Source organism: Anas platyrhynchos, chromosome 1, assembly GCF_047663525.1.
Source record: "Anas platyrhynchos isolate ZD024472 breed Pekin duck chromosome 1, IASCAAS_PekinDuck_T2T, whole genome shotgun sequence".
Taxonomy (NCBI): Eukaryota; Metazoa; Chordata; class Aves; order Anseriformes; family Anatidae; genus Anas; species Anas platyrhynchos.
Genome location: NC_092587.1, coordinates 16,250,629 through 16,269,612, shown reverse-complemented (window position 1 = coordinate 16,269,612; position 18,984 = coordinate 16,250,629). Strand labels below are relative to the sequence as shown.

The following is an 18,984-nucleotide window of genomic DNA, read 5'->3' as shown; positions in this document are numbered from 1 at the left end:
AGATAAAGATACATTACTTTGGGCTCTCAAATTCTCTTTAGCTAACCGTATAAGAGACATTTTCAATATAATAATTAAAAACCATACTTTGAGTAGCTAGGGCAACCGGCCTGTAAGAGGTCAGCACACCGATGTGCTCATTTTAAGAAACATTATTATGACAAGTAGTGTCTTTTATTAATAATTAAACACAATCTAGGTGACACAGTAAACTATATTAACTCTATCAAGACTAGGTAATCATTTAAGGTGATTTCAAAGTGAAACTATTGTTAACTATTGTTAAAATTGGCTGAATTTTAATCTATCAACGTTTTTAGGAAGGGTTACATTTTGTGGAAACTGGCTGCATTTGTTATCAATTAGTCTGTGTAAAATTTTTTAAAAGCTACTGCTTTAAAAAAGACACCAATTTCAAGGTTTTCAGTGCAGGATGTGTAACTTCACGATGTTTTTTACAAGAGTCAGTAAGAAAACATCAGCTTCCCTGATTAAGCTGCTTTGTTTTCAGTTTGTTTTTACTGACCCATGTCAGAGATATTTTTTGGATTATTAAAACACAAGATTATGAGATTATTATTTAACCCTAATCCTTTGTATTTGGGAAGTAAAGGAGCCTTTTTTTTTTTTTTCCTCTTCTCCAAAATTTCCCTTAAATGCATAACAATGGGAATTTGATGAGCATTGGCTTGCTTTTGCTGGTTCTAAATACCCCATGAAGGAAAACCTCTGAACTCACGGTCTGCAGTAATGACAGCTGTATTGTGCTTCCCAGCATAACTTTCTGTTAACCTAACACTTCTCCTGTAAAATGAAAATACAAAGCTCTGAAATGCCAGCCTCCCAAGACGTAATTACAATAATAGATTTACTTTAAGCATGTTTTTCAGCTGCTTTATTAATATTTGATGGCTTCTCCTCGAGTATTCTCACTAATTGGCCATTATGCTTCATTCCACCAAAGCTTTGTGACCACCTAGGACGTTAAGGGGCATGAGCTTGTTTGAGGTCTGCTTGTTTCCCAGATGCCATCATTTTTACCAGAGTGCTGGATTTCACAGAAGACGCGAGAGGGAGATTTTTCTGTGAAAATTTCAGGCTTGTGGAAAACACAAAATGCGAAATCTCACTAATGTCCCTTTATTGTAGGTTTGTAGAGCTGTTTTCCTACAATTTGGGAAATGGGAGTTGCAGCCCTTTGGTGTCCTCCTCCATGGAAAGCAGTTTAGGGAAAAAAAACAGGCTGAAAGTGGGCAGGAAGTTGGGTTGTGCCTGAAAGCATGTCTAGTTTTCCGACTCTGAGTTCCTGCTGATAAAAGTCATTACTGCACACACACAGCACAGCCACCATGCCTTGCTTTCATTCCCCAGTCAGGTAAATAGCTTAATATATTCTCAAAAGCACTGTGTGGGTCTGAAGTGGCCTGTGAAACACCATCCTGGGGCAGTTACAGTGCCCATGGTGGCATTCGGTGCCCATGGTGGCATTCAGTGCCCAATAAAAATTGCTATTTTACAAAAATAATCTTTTTTGTCATTGGAGCAGTTGCATGCTGAGGCCACGAGTGACCTTTTTCCTTCTTACACCGTCTGCCTGTGGAAGGATGTGAGAACCAGGTACGGCAGCTGGTTCCCATGCTGCAGAGCATGCAGGTGCACATGGATGCAAATAAGGACCAGGCTGCAAAACCTGTCCCTAAGGGAGCGAGTCCTGTGAGCTTCAGGGGCTGCTCCAGCCTTGGGACCCCTTGGGACCCCTCTCTGTGCCCTTCCTCAGTTAGAGATAAACCACGTGGCACAGAGAGGAGAGAGAAACAAATGACATCGAATGTATATCTAGTAAAGGTAGAGGAAGACTGTTTCTCTTAAAAATAAATGGAGGGAGGAATATTCCTCTGTAAATGAGTTACCTGTGCTGTGTGGAGGAGTGTCTTGTTCTTACACCTCCGGGTTTCCCATTGGTTTTAACAGAATGGCAGGAAAGCAGGATTTTTAGGAAGGTCTGTTCCACGAGGTTTATTCCGGATAAAAGATGATGCAAATTGCAGACCCAATGACATAAGCTAATTAGGGTTTTATCTTGAACATCTACAGTCAAATTTTTTCCTTACTAAATATATCCAGAGATAAAGCCTAGGCCTTTGAACGGCAGTGCTTCATCACCATATCTTACCCCAAATCAGTGCAATTTGCATTACGATAAGTTGTATAACATATACCTGCCACAGAACTCAACAAGAACTGGAAATTTCTGTGTGCTTCCTTTTCCTCTTCTGTAATTTTGTGTTGTACATAGTCCTGGGTGATAGACGTGGCCTGAAGAGTTCTCCACAACCCAGAGGGGCTTTTCAGGGAGTAGTGATGCTAATGCCTGAGTTGTGAAGTCCCAAGACTCAGTTATGACTTTTGCCTGTGCTCTGTTCCTGTCAACATTGATGGAAGTTACGTGGGAGGTACAAGGTGCAGTGACCATACAAATAGAGCACATAGCATCTTGAGAACATGCTCGTTGTTCCTGAAATCAACAGATACTAATTAATTTCTCCAACAGACGTGCCCCAAATATCACTAATCCTCCTTAGCGTTGTTCCTTTTTTTCAATTATTCCTTCTCATTGAAATGCAAAGCCCCCAAATCCCAAATCATCCATCCATCCATCCATCCATCCTTGCAGGCAGTCTTCTATTTTGCATTGTTTTATGATCGAGGCAGGGAAGAGGTGAGGAAAAGAGGCACATCTTTGCTGAGGTTGGTGCTTTGCACGTGGGCCTGGTTTTGGAATGACGAGAAGCTCAGCACCGTGTCACCATGTGCAGTGCATGGCCTGAAAAAGTTCAAGAGAAAGGGACCTGAGATTCCCCTGCTCTTGTTTTTGTAAAATACAGTGTGGTGCTACTTTAGCACTGTAGGGGAAGGGTCCTTCCTGAAGGATCAGCAAGTGGGATGGGGCTCTGGCTTTTCCCTTGCCCATTTGACCACAGGAGTTTCCTGTTGTGGGCCTCCTCCCAGGAGATCTCAGGGCCGTGGGGCAGCCAGGGTGCAGTGGCCAACTTCAAGGACCCCTGTGGGAAGAAGAAGTGGGAAGGGATAAGGATGAGTAGCAGCTTCCTTTTGGGATGGGAGTGAGAATGGTGAGAACCCTTGGAGCAGCCATTTTCTGATGTGTGTTTCAGGCTGGAATTGACCACCAAGAGCCCTCACATGCCTTGGGGCCAGCGGATGCCATCCGTAGTTTCAGGGACAGATAAAAGTAAATAAAAAAAACATCCTGTGTTCATTATTTTTGAGCATCTCATGATCAAAGATCACACGACCTTTAACCCAGTCCTGTGATATTTAGGAATCTGATTTGTGACTTGTCAGGAATGCTGGGGGGGGAGCTTCATGGAAAAAGGCCCAGAGAGGGGAGCAGGGTGGTGGTGGAGGAGAGCGGTGCTACAGGGCTCCTTGGGAAAGCCCTGCTAGCTCTGCACCATCTCTTCCCACCGGCTCAGAGCTTAGGGCTTGTGCCCACAAGAGAAATTAAACCACATCCAGAGATAAAACAGCCATTTTCTGAGTAGCATTATAGGATCATTTTCTGTCTATCACCTCAGAGAGCTACTTGGCAAGCTATAAATACACGTATATAGTTTGCAAGAGGAGTGTTTTTATTGTTATTTTAGTGCTTTAAATTCAGGTTACTCTCTTGCAAATACACCTTGTTAAGCCTGGAACAGGTAGCACCTTAAATTACAGAGGCCAGCTGTCGTGAGTCAGTGGTATTTAGTCCCAAACAGTGTGTTTGTATGCACGCACAGGCACACGTCTGTATGTGGTGTATGGTTGTGTAGGTTTATGCGTGTATTATTGTACTTTACTCTGTTTTTTGTGATCTGCCTTTATAGTTCAGAAAGCAGCAAAGGGAGCAGAAAGCAAGGGGGAAGAGGGAGACCCCTGGACATTAAGCTGATGTTTCTCCCTGTAAGAAGGTTGGGACTGATTTTAATTTTCCTAGGTTGATTCTAAATCCAAAAACCTACATTAACATGTGAAAGGAAACACCAAAGCGTGTTTTCTAATTTGAACATTTAGTAGCTGGCTAATGGAGGAACCTCCCAAAGCAACAAACACCAATGTCAGTATTAAGTCTAATGAGCGCTTCTGGCATTGAAGTGGCAGCAGGGCTTTGGCCACTGAGTTTTAAGGGAGCCCAAATTTGCCTCTGCTCTTCAAGTAGCGCTTCTATGTTGTTTGTGTAAAGTGGTTCGTGAATGTAGTCATCCCCTAATGAATCACGGTCACCAATGCACAGGTGGCTTCCAGTTTCTCTTTGATCCAACTTCTCCTTCATTCAGAATGGCTTGGTAACTTTGGGTAACTGCCCTCTGACTTCTCCCATAAAACCAACAGAGCATTTTTCTGGGTTTGTTTGTTTGTTTAATGTTTCATTTGCAAATGGACTGTGCTGGACAGTAAGGCTGATTTCTCCCGTTTGATTCTGGGAATAGACTCATGCCCCACAGAGTCACCAAAGCCATTAATTTCTCTTTATGGGCATATTTCCCCTATTTATTTTCATTACTTGACTTGTGCCTACATTGGAGGTGTGTCAGGAGTCAATTTTCCTGCAGTACGTGCTTGCACAGTCTGTGAAGGGAGGTGGGTGTCTGCTGTAGGTGTTGATCCAGTTCACCCAAGTCAAATGTAAGCCACTACACCCAGTCGTGAGCTGTATAAAATAACTTAAAGCAGTATTTCCATAACAGTTAAACCTTTCTAAGACCATTCCTTCGTTCTTATTACTGGGTGCATGTTCCTGCCTCCTTCTTTTGTGCCTGCTGTGCTATTCATTCCATCGATCCTAGGAGGGGCCTAATCAGCAGATCATTAACCCTACATTAGAAAAGTCAGTCTCAGTGGGGTTTTGCCATATTAGCTCTGCAAATCAGCCTACTTCAGGATCACATGAGTACAAAGGAGGGGCAGGAAAGTGCACTGTACTGGGGAAAGAGGACTGTGGTAACTCTGCTCAGCCTAAACAGCGGTGAAACTGTCCCCAGAGTGGGGGCATTGAATCCCACCCTGTTTATCTCATCCCAGTACAGATTTCCATGCTGATTTTGCATTATTTTGTAGAGACAACAGGTCTATAAATGGGAGTCCTGCAGTGTGGGACAAAAAGGAGGAATACTGGGAGGAAGCCATGTCTTGCGTTAACAGGTGACAGTGGAGGCCATGGGCCTGGCTTCAGCCACTCCACCACATCTATCTCTCCTCCAAGTCATCTTGCATCTCTGCCACCCAGTGCATCCACTACAAAGGAAATTTTAAAATCAGATATCAAACAGATATTTGGGGAATAGGATAGTGTTTTAGTTACTTAGAGGAAGAAGTAGACTGATTTTCCCCTAATGTGCAAGATACCAAATAATCTTTTAACTATGGTTGTTTCTTTATTAGGGCAATGGGTCAACAGGGATTTCTTGAAGAATTCAGTTGCCCTATTTCTTGTGGTTTCTCCTTTCCACTTTAAAGTATGTCATTTTAGTCTGGCTGCTTAAGTCAGCTTCTCAAAGTGCTTTCCATTTGGATGAAGCAACTACAAGTGTGGAGAAAGAGATTAGTATGTATCTAGAGCAAATGGCAGGAGGGAGGAAAGGAGAGAAGAATCAATTCAAGTCAAACAATTACAGACACTGAGTGAAAAATTAATATGTGTCTGGGGAACCTGCAAAAGAAAAAGAAACAAGAACATCAGTGCAGGTCTGCATGTAAATATATATATTTAACGTAGTGTACCACCTGAAGACCATCAGAGAATTGTACAAAGTTTTGAGGATTAGTCCTTAAACAGGGATATTGCAGTGAAGCAAAGAGTAGAATAACTCTGTGTTTATTCCAATGCCATCACATTGTTTCCAGCAAGTTTCCCAACATTATGCACTGTCTGTCATTGTAAGGTCATCAAGCAACTCACCAACAAAACCACAGGCGGGTTTCTGGAAAGACGACTCCAGTGCATGCAAGTGTGCTGTTGGTGTGCATAATGTTCAGCTCACAATGTATTTGCAATTATAAGATTATGATTTCATACTTGAAGTAGCTTACTTTTATTTCTTTCCACTTGTTTATCATCATTTATTGCTCATTCATCAAACTATTCCATTACTTTATTTGGACTATGTGTCAGAGAGGAACCAAATGAAGCCATTTTCTAGCCAATCTTTTCTTTGCCTGTTCTTGTTGTATTATGCCTGATACCATGGTGCCCTCACTTACATATAATTCCTGTGAGAAATGTTATGATTAACATCTTTGTAAAGTTAATCCTAAAACTGAAGAAGAGGCATATGAAAGGCAGTACAATTTAGAGGAGGAATCAGTGTCAAAAGCGCAGCTATCGTAATCTCAAGGGCTTTAAAACTGGGAAACATGACATAAAGGGCCATGTAAAAGCCACAGGATGTGTATCTTTAAGAGTCATCAATATTAATGGGGAGAATATAAGATCAGCCACTATCCTGTAACAGTAAACCACATGTGGGCTTGGTCCAGCAGCTTTTCACAGCCCAGGAATCTGCCCAGCAGATAACCGGCAGACACGGCCCATGTTATCTGACAGCACATGCTCTGGATTTAGCAGCTGGAGGGACTAAGCTTGATGTTTCCTGTGTGGATTTCACCGAGTTGTGATGTCTAAGTAGTTTTTAGGCGATTTCTAAAAAGTCGGCCAATGTGGAAAAAAAACAAACTTATATTAACGAAGGAAACATGGTGAGGTGCGGAGGGCAGCCTGGGTGGCAGGGTGAGCCACGCCGACATCTCCAGCTTCACAAACCATCCCCAGGCTGCCTGTGGTGTCCTTCTGGGCTGTGCTCTTCTCACCTGATCCCCTGCAGCCCCCTGCAGCAGCTCGCCTTCCTCTCTGTACTATTTTTTCCCACCGGACTGCGAGACATCGCCTCCAACCATGCCGAAATTCCTCTGCAGGCTCAGCCCTCTGACCTTCAGCTGGAGCGGGCGCACAGGCTCCTCATTCTTCATCCTGAATGCGGGTGCTGTGCCTGATGGAGATCCCTTCCGTTCCGGCTCCTTCATGAGCTCTTCCCTTAGGGGCTTCCAACTTCGGCTTCTGCACGTCAGCCAGCAACCAGCTCTTCCTTTGAGTACACGCAGGATTCACTTCAATTTTTGTGTGTTTTGCAGGCCTCAGCACTCCCGTAGGACAGTGCTGTGGGATGGAGATGTGGCTGGGGCGAGGCGGCCGCCCTTGGGAGTGACAAGATGCAGAGCTGCGCGAAGGGGGTGTTGTGGTGCCAAAATGGATTGGGTGCTTCTGATCAAAGCAGTGCTTCAAATAAGTGCTTGCTCAGGTGGCTACGTAATAAAGCCACCACGGCCGTGTTTCTAAATAAGCCCAGGCACTGTTTTGTACTTCTGGAAAAATAGTAAAAAGGATTTGTCAAGTTTCTTGATAGACTTGGCACCTTAAAGCATGGGGAGCCTTGGAGCTACTGTAGAGATTGCAAAAATGCTGTTTCAGTATATTTCAGTAAATATACACAAAATATGAAAATTCAGCATCAAAGAATGCGCCTCAAATTCAGTTCTCATTTACATTACAGACTAATGAGAATTCAGAATAATTTTAGGAACTGGGACATCAATGATGCTGCAGCTGAATTAATATAGGGCAAAGGATCGTATTTAAAGTTGAACTACTATTTTTTTTAAACTGCTTCTTTAAGCATCATAATGAAAAGCAATAATAAACATAATTAAATAGATCTTTTCTATGAGCTTTCTTTTCTCTTAAATAGTTAACGAAGTGTGTCTGTGTAGGTATCCAGACAAATGGCCTATTGGTTCTTGTTACATCATAGAGTTAATACAGGACCTGCAGTGACTTCCAGCTTAGGCTTTTATATTGCCCCTCTGTATTGCCATGGCATTTCCAGAGCATGCTGCAGTGAGAGGAATTTATCCTTTTTGCTTGGGTCTTGTTTTTTTTTTCTCCCTGTGTGTTCAGGTCTGCCCATTATTTGCTGTTGCCAAATATATCATTCTGTTTTCAGAAAGCCTGGAAGATTAGATTCCACTCCGAGCTGGAGACTTAGTTCATAAAATATCCTAGTACTTTTTTTAAAGGGATAAACCTGTATTTTGCCTTTATGCAGAAACTCTGTTTTTCCAATTTTTGGAGAGTTTTGGTATCAAAGATTTGTGCAATTCTTGGTTTAAGGGGAGATTGACTCTGCTAATGCCACGCATCATCAAAAAGCACTTTCTGTAATGTCCTCATCGTGCATGTGATGCATGTGTGAGCATTTTTGGCATATTCAATACACTGAGGGCATTTTCTGTCTCAGATGATATAAACAGATTCTTTCAGAAGAAACGCATTGTTGAGCATTTTAATCTTGCTGAGTTCCTCATTAAACTTTTAAGGAAGGTGTCTTCACATAATCTTGCCTAACCTGATACTCACAGTTAATAAATGGAAACGGAGAGATATTTATCAAGTGTTTTTCACAGCATTTCATCTTAATGTTAAAAAGAGAATATGAGAACATCAGTCGTGAATCAGAAAAGCTCTAAGCACAGGCTTGAAGTTGAACCCTCGGCTACATGGTTTATTGCTTCAGAAGTTTGGGCTTGCACACCCTCTAGGATGGTGGGAAAGATTTATTTTTTAATTTGTTAACTGTGAGAATTATTATTATAGCGATATTTGTTTCGGTCCCTTGTGCCTTGTATGATGTCCTTCTAAATCATACTGGAAAGCCCCGTATCCTGTCTGCAAGGAGATGCCTGCAACCACGCTCGTCTTAGGCGGTGTCTGGTGACTCTGTTGGTCATGGGAGCAGGGACAGGGAGCAGAGGTCAGTCCTCTGCAGGCCACCGGACCTGAACCTACCCGGATGGCATACATTTCCCTCAATAAATGATCACAGCACTGTTGAGCTTGCTCAAGCATTTCACCAGCGCACGTTGTACCGGCGTGAAAGGCGCGTGATGCTGATGTGTGAGGAGAAATGCAGCAGTGCTGTTCCCTCGCCTTGTCCCCAGGGTGCTACCAAACCACGCAAAACGGCTGCAAACTGCTGCAGCTGACAGCCTGGCACCGAAAAAAGGTGCAGCCCCAGGTCTAGATCAGGGCGATGCTCCCGGAGCAGCTCCCACCCGGCTCCACTGCGGCTGGGGCTGGCGTGGGAACCTGGGGGAGCAGCTGCTGCAGCACAACTTGCTGTTTTAATTTGCCTTCGTTTGTGAGTTGCTGCCTACAGTTCCTGCTGTTTTTGCTTTCCTCCAGGAATGTGTTTGCACGATTTTAACTGTGTTTGAATTAATGTAATTGTATAATCTTGTAGCGAGTCATCATGCAAACATCAATCTGATGGGAATGTGTTCCTTCAGCTGGCTGGCTTGGGTACTGGTGCTCTGTAGCGTTTAGTTGTCAGACTGTACTTACCGAGTAAAATTCGTCTCTACAAGCCATCTCTAATTTCTGTGAACAGCTTTACAGACAGGAGCGTAATAGAGCATCACACGGTTTCCTTAGGAAGACACATGCCAAAGCATAAATGTTAACTAATTAACTCACACAGAGGGCCACATTTCTGTGCAATGATTAATTGAGCACCTGCTTTTGTCCCAACCACAGCAGATTTTTTAAATGTCCTCTGTACATTACAAACCATGTATTGCAAATTGATTTTTTTTTAAAACTGCAATCCACATTCAGATTTAGGGAAAATGCAAGAAAGATTATAGTGTACATACAAAGTAAGATACCTGATTTTTCAGTATTAAGATATGTTCATTAAGATGTGTTCATCTTAATACAGACTTCTGAATAGAAACAAAATGAAACATTTGGGGGAGAAACAGCTTCAGCAAGTGGTACACGTAATCCTTAAATTCTGCATAGCTTACTGTGCCCATCTCTGAACCGTTCAGAAAATCACTGTCACCTGCAGGATGTGCTGGAAATATGGAAGCAATACATATGTCATCGGCACCCTGCTCATTCTTTCTATAAATGCTTTGCAAGCGTTGTCACAGGCTCTGCCGCGCCCTGCCGCTGACATGGGCAGCGAAGCCGAATTCCAGCCGAGCTGAAGTGCAAACACTTATCTGTTTACACAATTTCCTACCCGCAGTGAAATGCTGGAACAATTTACGCATATTTCGGCTGAGAGGGAGTGTGCAAGTTTTTAAATGGTAGTGCTACCTTCTCCCATACAGATCTATCTATCACCAGCTTTATATTTATCACCAGCTGTGAAAGCGGCCAAGGAATCTGAAAACTAGGGCCAACACTGTCAAATATTTGGAAGAGGATTATACTCTCAACCACCCTGAGAATTCAGACTTGAAAGACAGTGCAGCATCCTTTGTCCCTTGAAATGCGGATTTGTGCCTCGGTTGCAGATGGGGCTGGGTACAGATGTTGGAAAGCAGCTGAAGTTCTAGTGTTGGGGGTGCCAGAAGCACTGGGGTCCCGATGTCTCCCGCATCTTGCTGCTTGGGTGGGATATTGCCTTCCCTGATGTCTCCTTCTGCCCTTCCAGGGGAGTACTGCGAGGTGAATTCCCGCTCCGGCCGCTGCGCCCCAGGGGTGTGTAAGAACGGAGGAACCTGCGTCAACCTGCTGATCGGGGGGTTCAAGTGCGAGTGCCCCCCCGGCGAATACGAGCGGCCCTACTGCGAGATGACCACCAGGAGCTTCCCCCCGCAGTCCTTCATCACCTTCAAGGGGCTGCGGCAGCGCTTCCACTTCACCGTCTCCCTCATGTAAGTCCCTGGTCTCCCTGTTTGTAAGTCCCCATGTGAAAGGGTCATGGCACATGTCTGGGTCTGGTGGCTTCTCTGCTCCAGCTTGGGGCATATTCATTAAATTTCATTACATTCAACAAATTATCTGTGTGTAGAGGTCACCATGAGGGATTTCTGGCATTGGCTCCTGCAAGTGGGGCAAAATTGTCTTACTTGAAATCATTCTGCCCTGCTGAGGATGCTGCTGAGATGCTAACAGCCTTTTTTACTACAGACCTTTACTAAAAACTTCCTTACTGAAAATAATCAGTTTATTCACCTCCTCTTCTTTGGAGATTTTGGGTATGCATAGTCCTTTCTCGGTGAAGAGCTGCCAGGTGCTGCACACAGCTGAGAGGGCTCCTCTCAACCCTCACAGGTTTGGGGGGACCAGCAGCAGTGACGGTATCTGGACAGCAGCTGATAGCACAGCTCAGGAGACATCACCAGAGCAGTGTGTCCTACTGAGGGTCTAGTCCCTGCCTGCTTGGTTTTGGGACTGTGCTGGTTCTCAGGGAGGGAGCTGGGCTGCCTGTGTCCTCCTGACCTTCCTCTGCTCCAGTGCTCTCAGTGGGTTGTGCAATGTGGGGAGAGGGGACCCCGGAGCCTTCCCAGGCCATGGGGTGGTGCCGGGCCACAACCTCTGGCCACGTCTCAGCAGCCCTTGTCCTGAGAGGTATGAGGGTGAGTGCTGGGTTTGCCTCCTCTAGAGCATGTCATGCATTTTTCTAGGAGGCATTTTGGGTCTCGTGACCCTCAGGTCAGCTGCAGACCCAGAGAATCCATGCTGCGTATTTGGGAGCATTCTTCCCCTCCCCCGTTTACCAGCCTGTGAGAGGACGAGGTGTGGTCAGGCCATGGCTGAGCGCAGGCTGGTGCTCCTCAGGTCCTTGCTCTCTTCTGGTTCCCAACCTCATGCCTGGGACAACCCCAACTGTCCCAGCTCCTCACCTCGCTCCATCTGGCCTTCATGACCAGCTCCTGCTGCTTCTGGTCCCATTTTGGCTCCCAGGTGTGAGCAGCCTCATACTTGTCCTGTCTGCCCTGACAGATCCTATTTGGACAGATTTTTGTGGGAATGTCTGTCACTTCTCCCATAGGGACAATTGAGGCGCTCTGGGGATGAGGGGATCAACAGTGGCAGCCACACTGTGTGCAACAGGGCTCTCCTCTCCCCCTTCAGGCTTCCCAAGGTTTAAAAAAAAATGTTCTGGAGAAGACTTCTTTGCTCAGGCCATGCATAGGGCTTATCCTCCATGGAGTCAGAGCTCCGGATGGACGCTGGTGTTTCCTCTGGAGAGGGTGCAGGCTTGCAGCTTTCCCATGGCTTATCTGGTCAGGATTGACCTTTGGTTGTCCCTCAGGGCTGACTTTGAGCAAATAGCACAAAACGTGTTAGCCCTCACCCCGGAGGGCAAGGTCAGGGGTTTGTTGGTCGGTAGAACAACAGACATGTTTGTGTGTCCGTCTAGAGAAAGTGCTCAGGACAGGCAAAATCAGGCACCTGTCCCATCCTGCAACCAGCAGCTGCTTGGTGTTTTACACCTGGCAGGGGACAGGCAACTTCTGGCCAGAAATGTTATGGACTCTTGAAATTTTGGTTAAATCAGGATGTGCAGACACGGTTTGCATGCAAGCCAAGGCAGGGACGAATTGTGCCTGAGAAGTTTGGTTTAGATCTAAGCACCGGGAAAAGCTGAGAAGCAAAAGGCTCCGTTGGACTTGTCAGACCCACAGTAAGTGCAAACAAAGGAGCGGTCTAGGCTGGCTGCCAGCATAAATTACCTGCACTACCCTTGGATTGTCCCCGCAGCCACATGGTGTCATTTTTCAGGCTTTCGGGAAGAGATCTTTGATGTGTAGGGTGCTTCAAGTTAAAGTGACTCAAATTCTCTGCGTGGGGGTTATTGAGAAATGGCGAGCTGCCTTCACATGGCAGTGCTTGCACTGGGATTTCTTCACCGTCTTTAAACCAAGATGGCATATTTAGTCCCCAGCTAAACACTGAACAGTCCAGGCAGTGTGGTTATAAAAAGCCTTGGTCATCCAGGGCTTCATCCCACGCTGTCCAGGATGGGGACATGTTTAGCTTTTCATACCTGCAGTTCACTTTTTCATACTTGTTATTTCTCTGGCTTTTATTATCCTTCAGTGCAGGTGGAAAACATTATGTGAGGATAAGCAAGAATCAGTGGTTTGATTAGGCAAAGAATTTGCCATTTCATATTTTGTGATTTGGGAGTATTCTTACTATAACAGGGTGTCCGGCTTCCTTCAGCCCCCAGGGACTCACAACCTGCTCCTGACAAAAAGCAAGATGTTTGTGTACTCCAGTACCATAACTAATATATGTTGCTCTTTCTTTGAAGTCCATATAATTGTTACGAGCTTAGCAGAGCAGCGAACACCTCCAGTGCAAAAATGGTTTGGGGCACGTGGATTTTATATAGCATGTGGTGCTGCTAGCAGGATAAATGCCACAATATTCCTAATGAAAGGGGTAGAAGAGCAAAAACACGCATGTACATTTATCCCAAACACTTTTCCTGTTTGCTGTGTCATGCGGTTATGTCGGGTACTGACCAGGCATGTCTTTCTGCTCCCAGCACTGTACCTCTTCCCTGCCTCCTCCCAGCAGTTGCTACTCCTCCTTCACTCCGAGACACAGTCAGTGGAAATGTTTTCTTACCGTTTATTCAAAACCCTTCCAGAAAGTTTGTCTTTCATTTCCTATGTCCTGAGTTTAAAAAGATCCCTTCTACTAAAAAAAAATATTTTTATTCCCCTTCTGGTGACACCTCGGCAAGTTCAAAAGCAGCAGCACTGAGTTAATAGCACGATGCAAAAGGTGCCTTGGGCTAGTGGCAAAGAGTAGAACTGAATACACACGGAGTTAACAGGTATAGAAGTAGAAAGATACTTTGCCTTTTAAAAATTAAAATGATGGTAGAGAGTTGTAAGCATATCCAACAAAATATTTTCAAACAGAAGTAAAGATCCTGTTATTGCTGGTTAAAATAACTCTTTCTGCCCACTAAGGAAGCATTACTCATACATTTCCCATTTCTTTTGCATATAGATATATTCCAGTTAGATCTGATCAAAACAGCTTTGATGAAGCAGATATCCACTGAAAAATGCAGTCTTATGAAATGTTTACAGGGATTTACTGCTTTGGATGAAAGACTTGACTGTGAAAAGTAAAATCTAAATCAGTATTTTGATACTATTGAAATATTTCAGCTGTATTGTCTTAATTCATTTAGTTTAAGTTTTACTTCTTTAAGTATTATTTTATATTGTTAAATATATTTAGAAATAAATATATGTATTTTAAATGGTTAAAAGTAGCCAAAATGGTAATATAATATTTTGATTGAATATAATGCGTATTCTTTTCAATTTTTACTTTATTGGAAATTTCAAGAATTTGACTTACATGTTTTGAACCAGACCAATTAATTCTCCTCCTTCGCAAGCAATACATTTTTATAGACCAAAAATTCCCATTTCCATGTAGCTCAAATTCAGGCCCATAGTTCTGACAGATCTCTACTCTGTGTGATCCACTGCATACATATGTCTGACAATCAATTTTTGTTTAAAAATGTTCTTTGGTCTTGAAAAAATTCACTTCAAATACCAGATCTCGATGTTTTTTCATAATCTCTGAATGCGGTTTTTGTTGCACTGCATGACAGCCTTGCTAGCAGATATTTCTTGACACGCACAAGAGTAATTTCTTCTGTCTGCGGAAAGCAGTTTTCACTGGCTGTGCTCAGCAGTTGATTCATTTGTGGGAAAAGTGGGTTAATTTAAATCAGGCATATTTCCTGAAGTTCAAAATCCAAAATCAAACTACACTGCCATTTGGAAACACAAGAAACTCTCATGGTTTCCCTGTTTTTCTCTCTTTATATATTAATCTTCGTGAAAGTGTTTATGTGAAGTGTCACATTTTTTTTTGCTCTTGTAAATAGATGAGAGCTGTCTGTAAATCCCCAAAGACAACAGTATTCAATTCAAAATTATAAAATGCACAGAACGCACAGAAATTGTCAAAAAATGTTCTGTGCTGACCAAAAAGCAGGCTTTTCTGAAAGTGAATTTGCCTCTGTTTTCGCAGGAAAGGTGTGATACATCCCATATTGGAAACACAAGAAAAATAGGAACAAAAAAACACCCATTGGAGCTGGGCTCATTAAAGTGTTTATTTTCCTCCCTCCAAGTGACTTATCTGTCGATTGAGGAACGCTGATTATCTGCCCGGCATTATTAAAATGCCTCTTATCTTTCTTTTCCCCTTGCCTCCCCAGCAGTTCTTTTTGATCAGTTTATGACTCTCCTTGTAGCATGCAGCAAGTAGACAGTAAGCAGGCAGCAAATACCCCGCCTTTGATGTCAAAATGCTTTCTGGCTTTCCAACCCTGCAAAGCGCAATAACTGCTACTGTTTGGGCAGAGTCAGATACTCACCCTGAGTTGTGCCTCTGCATCATTTTACCTTTTGTTAGGGCCAGCATCCACAGCAGATCTCTGCAGAGATTCCCCTAATTTCCATCATGCTGCCTCTGTTGATTGTGAAATAAAGTATTTGACCTCTCTCTTACTTAATTGTATAATTTTCTGTCTAAAGAAGGAGTCAAAGTCTTGCGTTTCTGGGAGCATTACCTGATTACTGGTCTCTGCGTTCCAGGTTTGCCACCAGGGAAAGGAACGCCCTCCTCCTCTACAACGGGCGTTTCAATGAGAAGCACGACTTCATTGCGCTGGAGATCATCGAGGAGCAGATACAGCTCACGTTCTCTGCAGGTGAGCTGTCACCCCAGTGTCACCCACTTCTACTTTGGGTCCTGCAATTGTCTCAGTCTGGTTGGAAATGTGCTTCCATGTCTTTATAGAGCTATTTGCTGCCTCATTAATTGAGTAACTGACTGACGTTTTACAGTTTATAACTGATGGAGGGTATTGCAAAATAATCCAGATTGTAGCAGTTTGTGGTGGTAACACTCGCTGTCATAGGCAGGAGCTTGTCAACGTATCAGTTATAAAACCCAGAGTTTATGAGGACTATAAAAGATTGGCACTAGTCTGACAGCCAATGTTTGTGTAAATGAATTTTCATTTTATGATGCTGTGATAAATCTTGTGTGTTTATGCGCTTTTACACTACACTATCAGTAAAACTAGGTGCATAACTTGTCTAAAAAACACACTTGAGCCAAAGGAAAAGCTAACAGACAAATGAAAAATGCCTGCTGTTCTTTATTGCCTCATGACAAGCAATGCATCGCCGGAATCCGCTGATGCCCTCTGACAGCACCTCTCCTTCATGCAAGCCACAATGTATTTATGAGAACAAAGCTGCCCTCTCATTTCCAGGGTGGGCTAGAAGACACAGACTGGAGGCTTTGGCATTTTCTTTCTGTTTAAGGACAAACTTGGCATCTTTTAGTGCTTCTAGGAGCAGGGAGAGTGGAAGGCCAATAAATGACGGACCATGTCACTGTCACTGTGGCCTTCTCCCAGGGGAGAGATTTGCTCCAGAAAATCAGTCCTGGCAGTGACAACCTTTCTCCTGATGAATGCACAATTACAACGAGCTCTTCCTGATCCAGCCTTAACAGAGGGATGTTTTCTGGGTTTAAAAACAAACAAACAGAACCAATAAACTAGTTCCATCAAGAAATCATGACCAGCAACACTATGTTCCACAGTAGGGGTAGCACAAGAAGCTGTCAGTTTCTGAAGCATGCAGCTGAAGCACATTGAAGCCACCAGAAATGATCCTCCAGACTACAGCAGGATTGCTGATGCTCTTGGTAAACCTCTTGCATTCCTGCATTAGCCCAGTTGGGAGTTCAGTTTGGAGACTTTGGTGGCTTTGATAAATCTCACTAGGGCAAGCAACCTCTGGTTGTCACAGGTTTAGGGGATGTTTTCCACTGGGACAGAAACAAATATCTGGGAAGGGCTGTTGTCTCTACGTGTTCTTGTACGGTCGAGGAAGCATGGAGGTAGAGCCCAAGAACCAGAGCCCATGGCCATCAAACCCCACTGGAAATCCCATGTGACCCCACTGATTTACCAGTGATGCTTAAGTGCATATTTGGGCCCTTTGGGTTAAAGATACTCTGCTTTCATTTCTCCTTTATTAACCAGAAGATGCACAAATTAGATTTTAACGTAGGCTTTTGAATGGATTAGTGTAATGAAGTAGCATGCTGCCGGTGGAGAGATTTGCTTTCTGTGCTCCGCCTGTCTAAACTTGAACCAAATCACTAGGCAGGCACCCTGAGGATGAATGAGGAAAAAAAAAATCTACTTGCACTTATATGCATTTAAATGTGGAGGAACTCCTTTAAAATACAGGAAACTAAATTTAGATTTGCACTACTGCACCTGAGAGCAGGTCTGGTCCTGCACGTTACAAATGGTATTTTCTTTGGAAGGGGAATGGTTTATGTTTTATAGTTTTAAGTGGCATTTAACGAACAATGCAATTTTTGGACATCCGATCTGACTGCTCTACTTGTCGCAACAACTTTTTCACAGAAAGCAAAGCAAAAGGACTGGAGACCTAGGAGCTTCCTTTTGGGGAAGCTTTCTAACTGAATAACAAAAATATTTTTTACCGCATATTTTTTTTATCAGTAAATGATAAAAAAAAAAACCATCTCAGCAATGTGTTAAACTGAAATCTGTGGTTTTTAAGTAACAGAATTATATAAGACAAGAGCTAAAGGAAACCAGAGGACATAGGAATAATGCTTCACTCAGGATAAAGCATTAGTTGTAAATAAAGAGTATGTTTTAAGCACAGCAATAATGTTGGCTTATGGAAGAGAGTTATTTTCCTGTGGTTTATGGTGTTGAATTTTCCAACTGTTTTTTAAAAAAAGAAAAGAAAGGAAAAAAAAAAAAGACAAAGCCTAGCAATCTGCTCTCCATGCCAGTCCTTTTATGTCCTTTCAACACGAATGTTTATTTTGTTGCTACCTCGGCACAGATATGCCTGGTTACTGAGCTGGTTGTGCTGATTCAGGCCTGATTTAAAGGCTTCTGCTTTACAATTGCAATGTGAAGAACTCGCTTTCTCGCTTTCTAATTTAAATACTGAAAAGCCGCCAATAATTTCATAAACTACTAGTAAAATTTTGCCAAGACCTAAGGTTACTGTCCACATGTTTAATACACATACCTGTCTAATAGGGAGCACAGTCGCATTTCAATTCCTCCCCGCTGCCTAGAAGCAGGCTTCCCTCCCTGACAAATATCCCGGCGTGATACTCTTCATATTAAAAAACTCCAACGTGCTGCTTTTGACAGACACGTTGCAGCAGTGGCTGTATCTACCCGATGCTTCAGCACTCTGAAAAAGCCTAACAGAAAGTAACACAATTCACCAGAACAGGTCAGAAGCTATTTCTGTGTTTGTGCACCAAACTATTTCCATGAAACTGAGGATTTTACTGCCTCACAGGACAAAAACCCAAATTCCTCCATGATGAGTTAAGACCACCACATCCTGTGCCTGATGTGGGTCACTCCATGTTGCAGTCTAGGGTGAAGTGGAGCTTGCAGTTGCACTGACAGATTTTTTTCTTCTGCCTGCCCTTGCAGGGGAGACGACCACGACTGTGGCACCGTTTGTTCCTGGAGGGGTCAGTGACGGGCAGTGGCACTCGGTCCAGGTGCAGTACTACAACAAGGTAAGAGAAATTACGTCAGCGATGCTCTTATGATTTGTAAAGTAATAGAGGCACGGGTCATTGAGCTCTTCTGATGTATACAGTTGACCCAAGTTTTATTTATTTAACCAGCTCTGCAAAAATAGTGCTGGTCTCACTCACCTTGCCTGGATCAAAAAATCCATTTGAGGGCTTTTGAGCATTGTCTCAAGAAGGCAAAATCTGACCTAGTGTGTCCTCCCCAGAAATACCACCAGGGATGCCTCCAGGTACCTGCAACTCTTCTAGTTTTCAGTTCTTCAAACCCTTTCAAGTGTCAATGTATCTAAAATGACTGATGCACTGATTTGGATGTTTCTGAAGAATTGTACAGTGCAGGAGCCTTCAGCACAGTAACTACAAGCCACTGACACAGAATTTTCTGAGGCAAAACAAAATTGCTCCATATAACTCTCTTTTCTTGCATAAAATAACCCATTTAGTTAGTGCCAGCT

At 43.5% G+C, this 18,984-nt stretch overlaps 1 protein-coding gene across 13 annotated transcripts in view; it reads left to right on the top strand.

Moving 5' to 3' along the window:
• Positions 1 to 18,984, top strand: part of CELSR1 (cadherin EGF LAG seven-pass G-type receptor 1) — a 159,026-nt gene that overhangs the window by 75,739 nt on the left and 64,303 nt on the right. For all 13 annotated transcript variants that reach the window (XM_072032884.1, XM_072032858.1, XM_072032841.1 and 10 more), the window contains exons 3-5: positions 10,557 to 10,779; positions 15,496 to 15,611; positions 18,423 to 18,511. In XM_072032884.1, the coding sequence (XP_071888985.1) occupies positions 10,557 to 10,779; positions 15,496 to 15,611; positions 18,423 to 18,511 (428 nt within the window). The remainder of the gene's footprint in view (positions 1 to 10,556; positions 10,780 to 15,495; positions 15,612 to 18,422; positions 18,512 to 18,984) is intronic.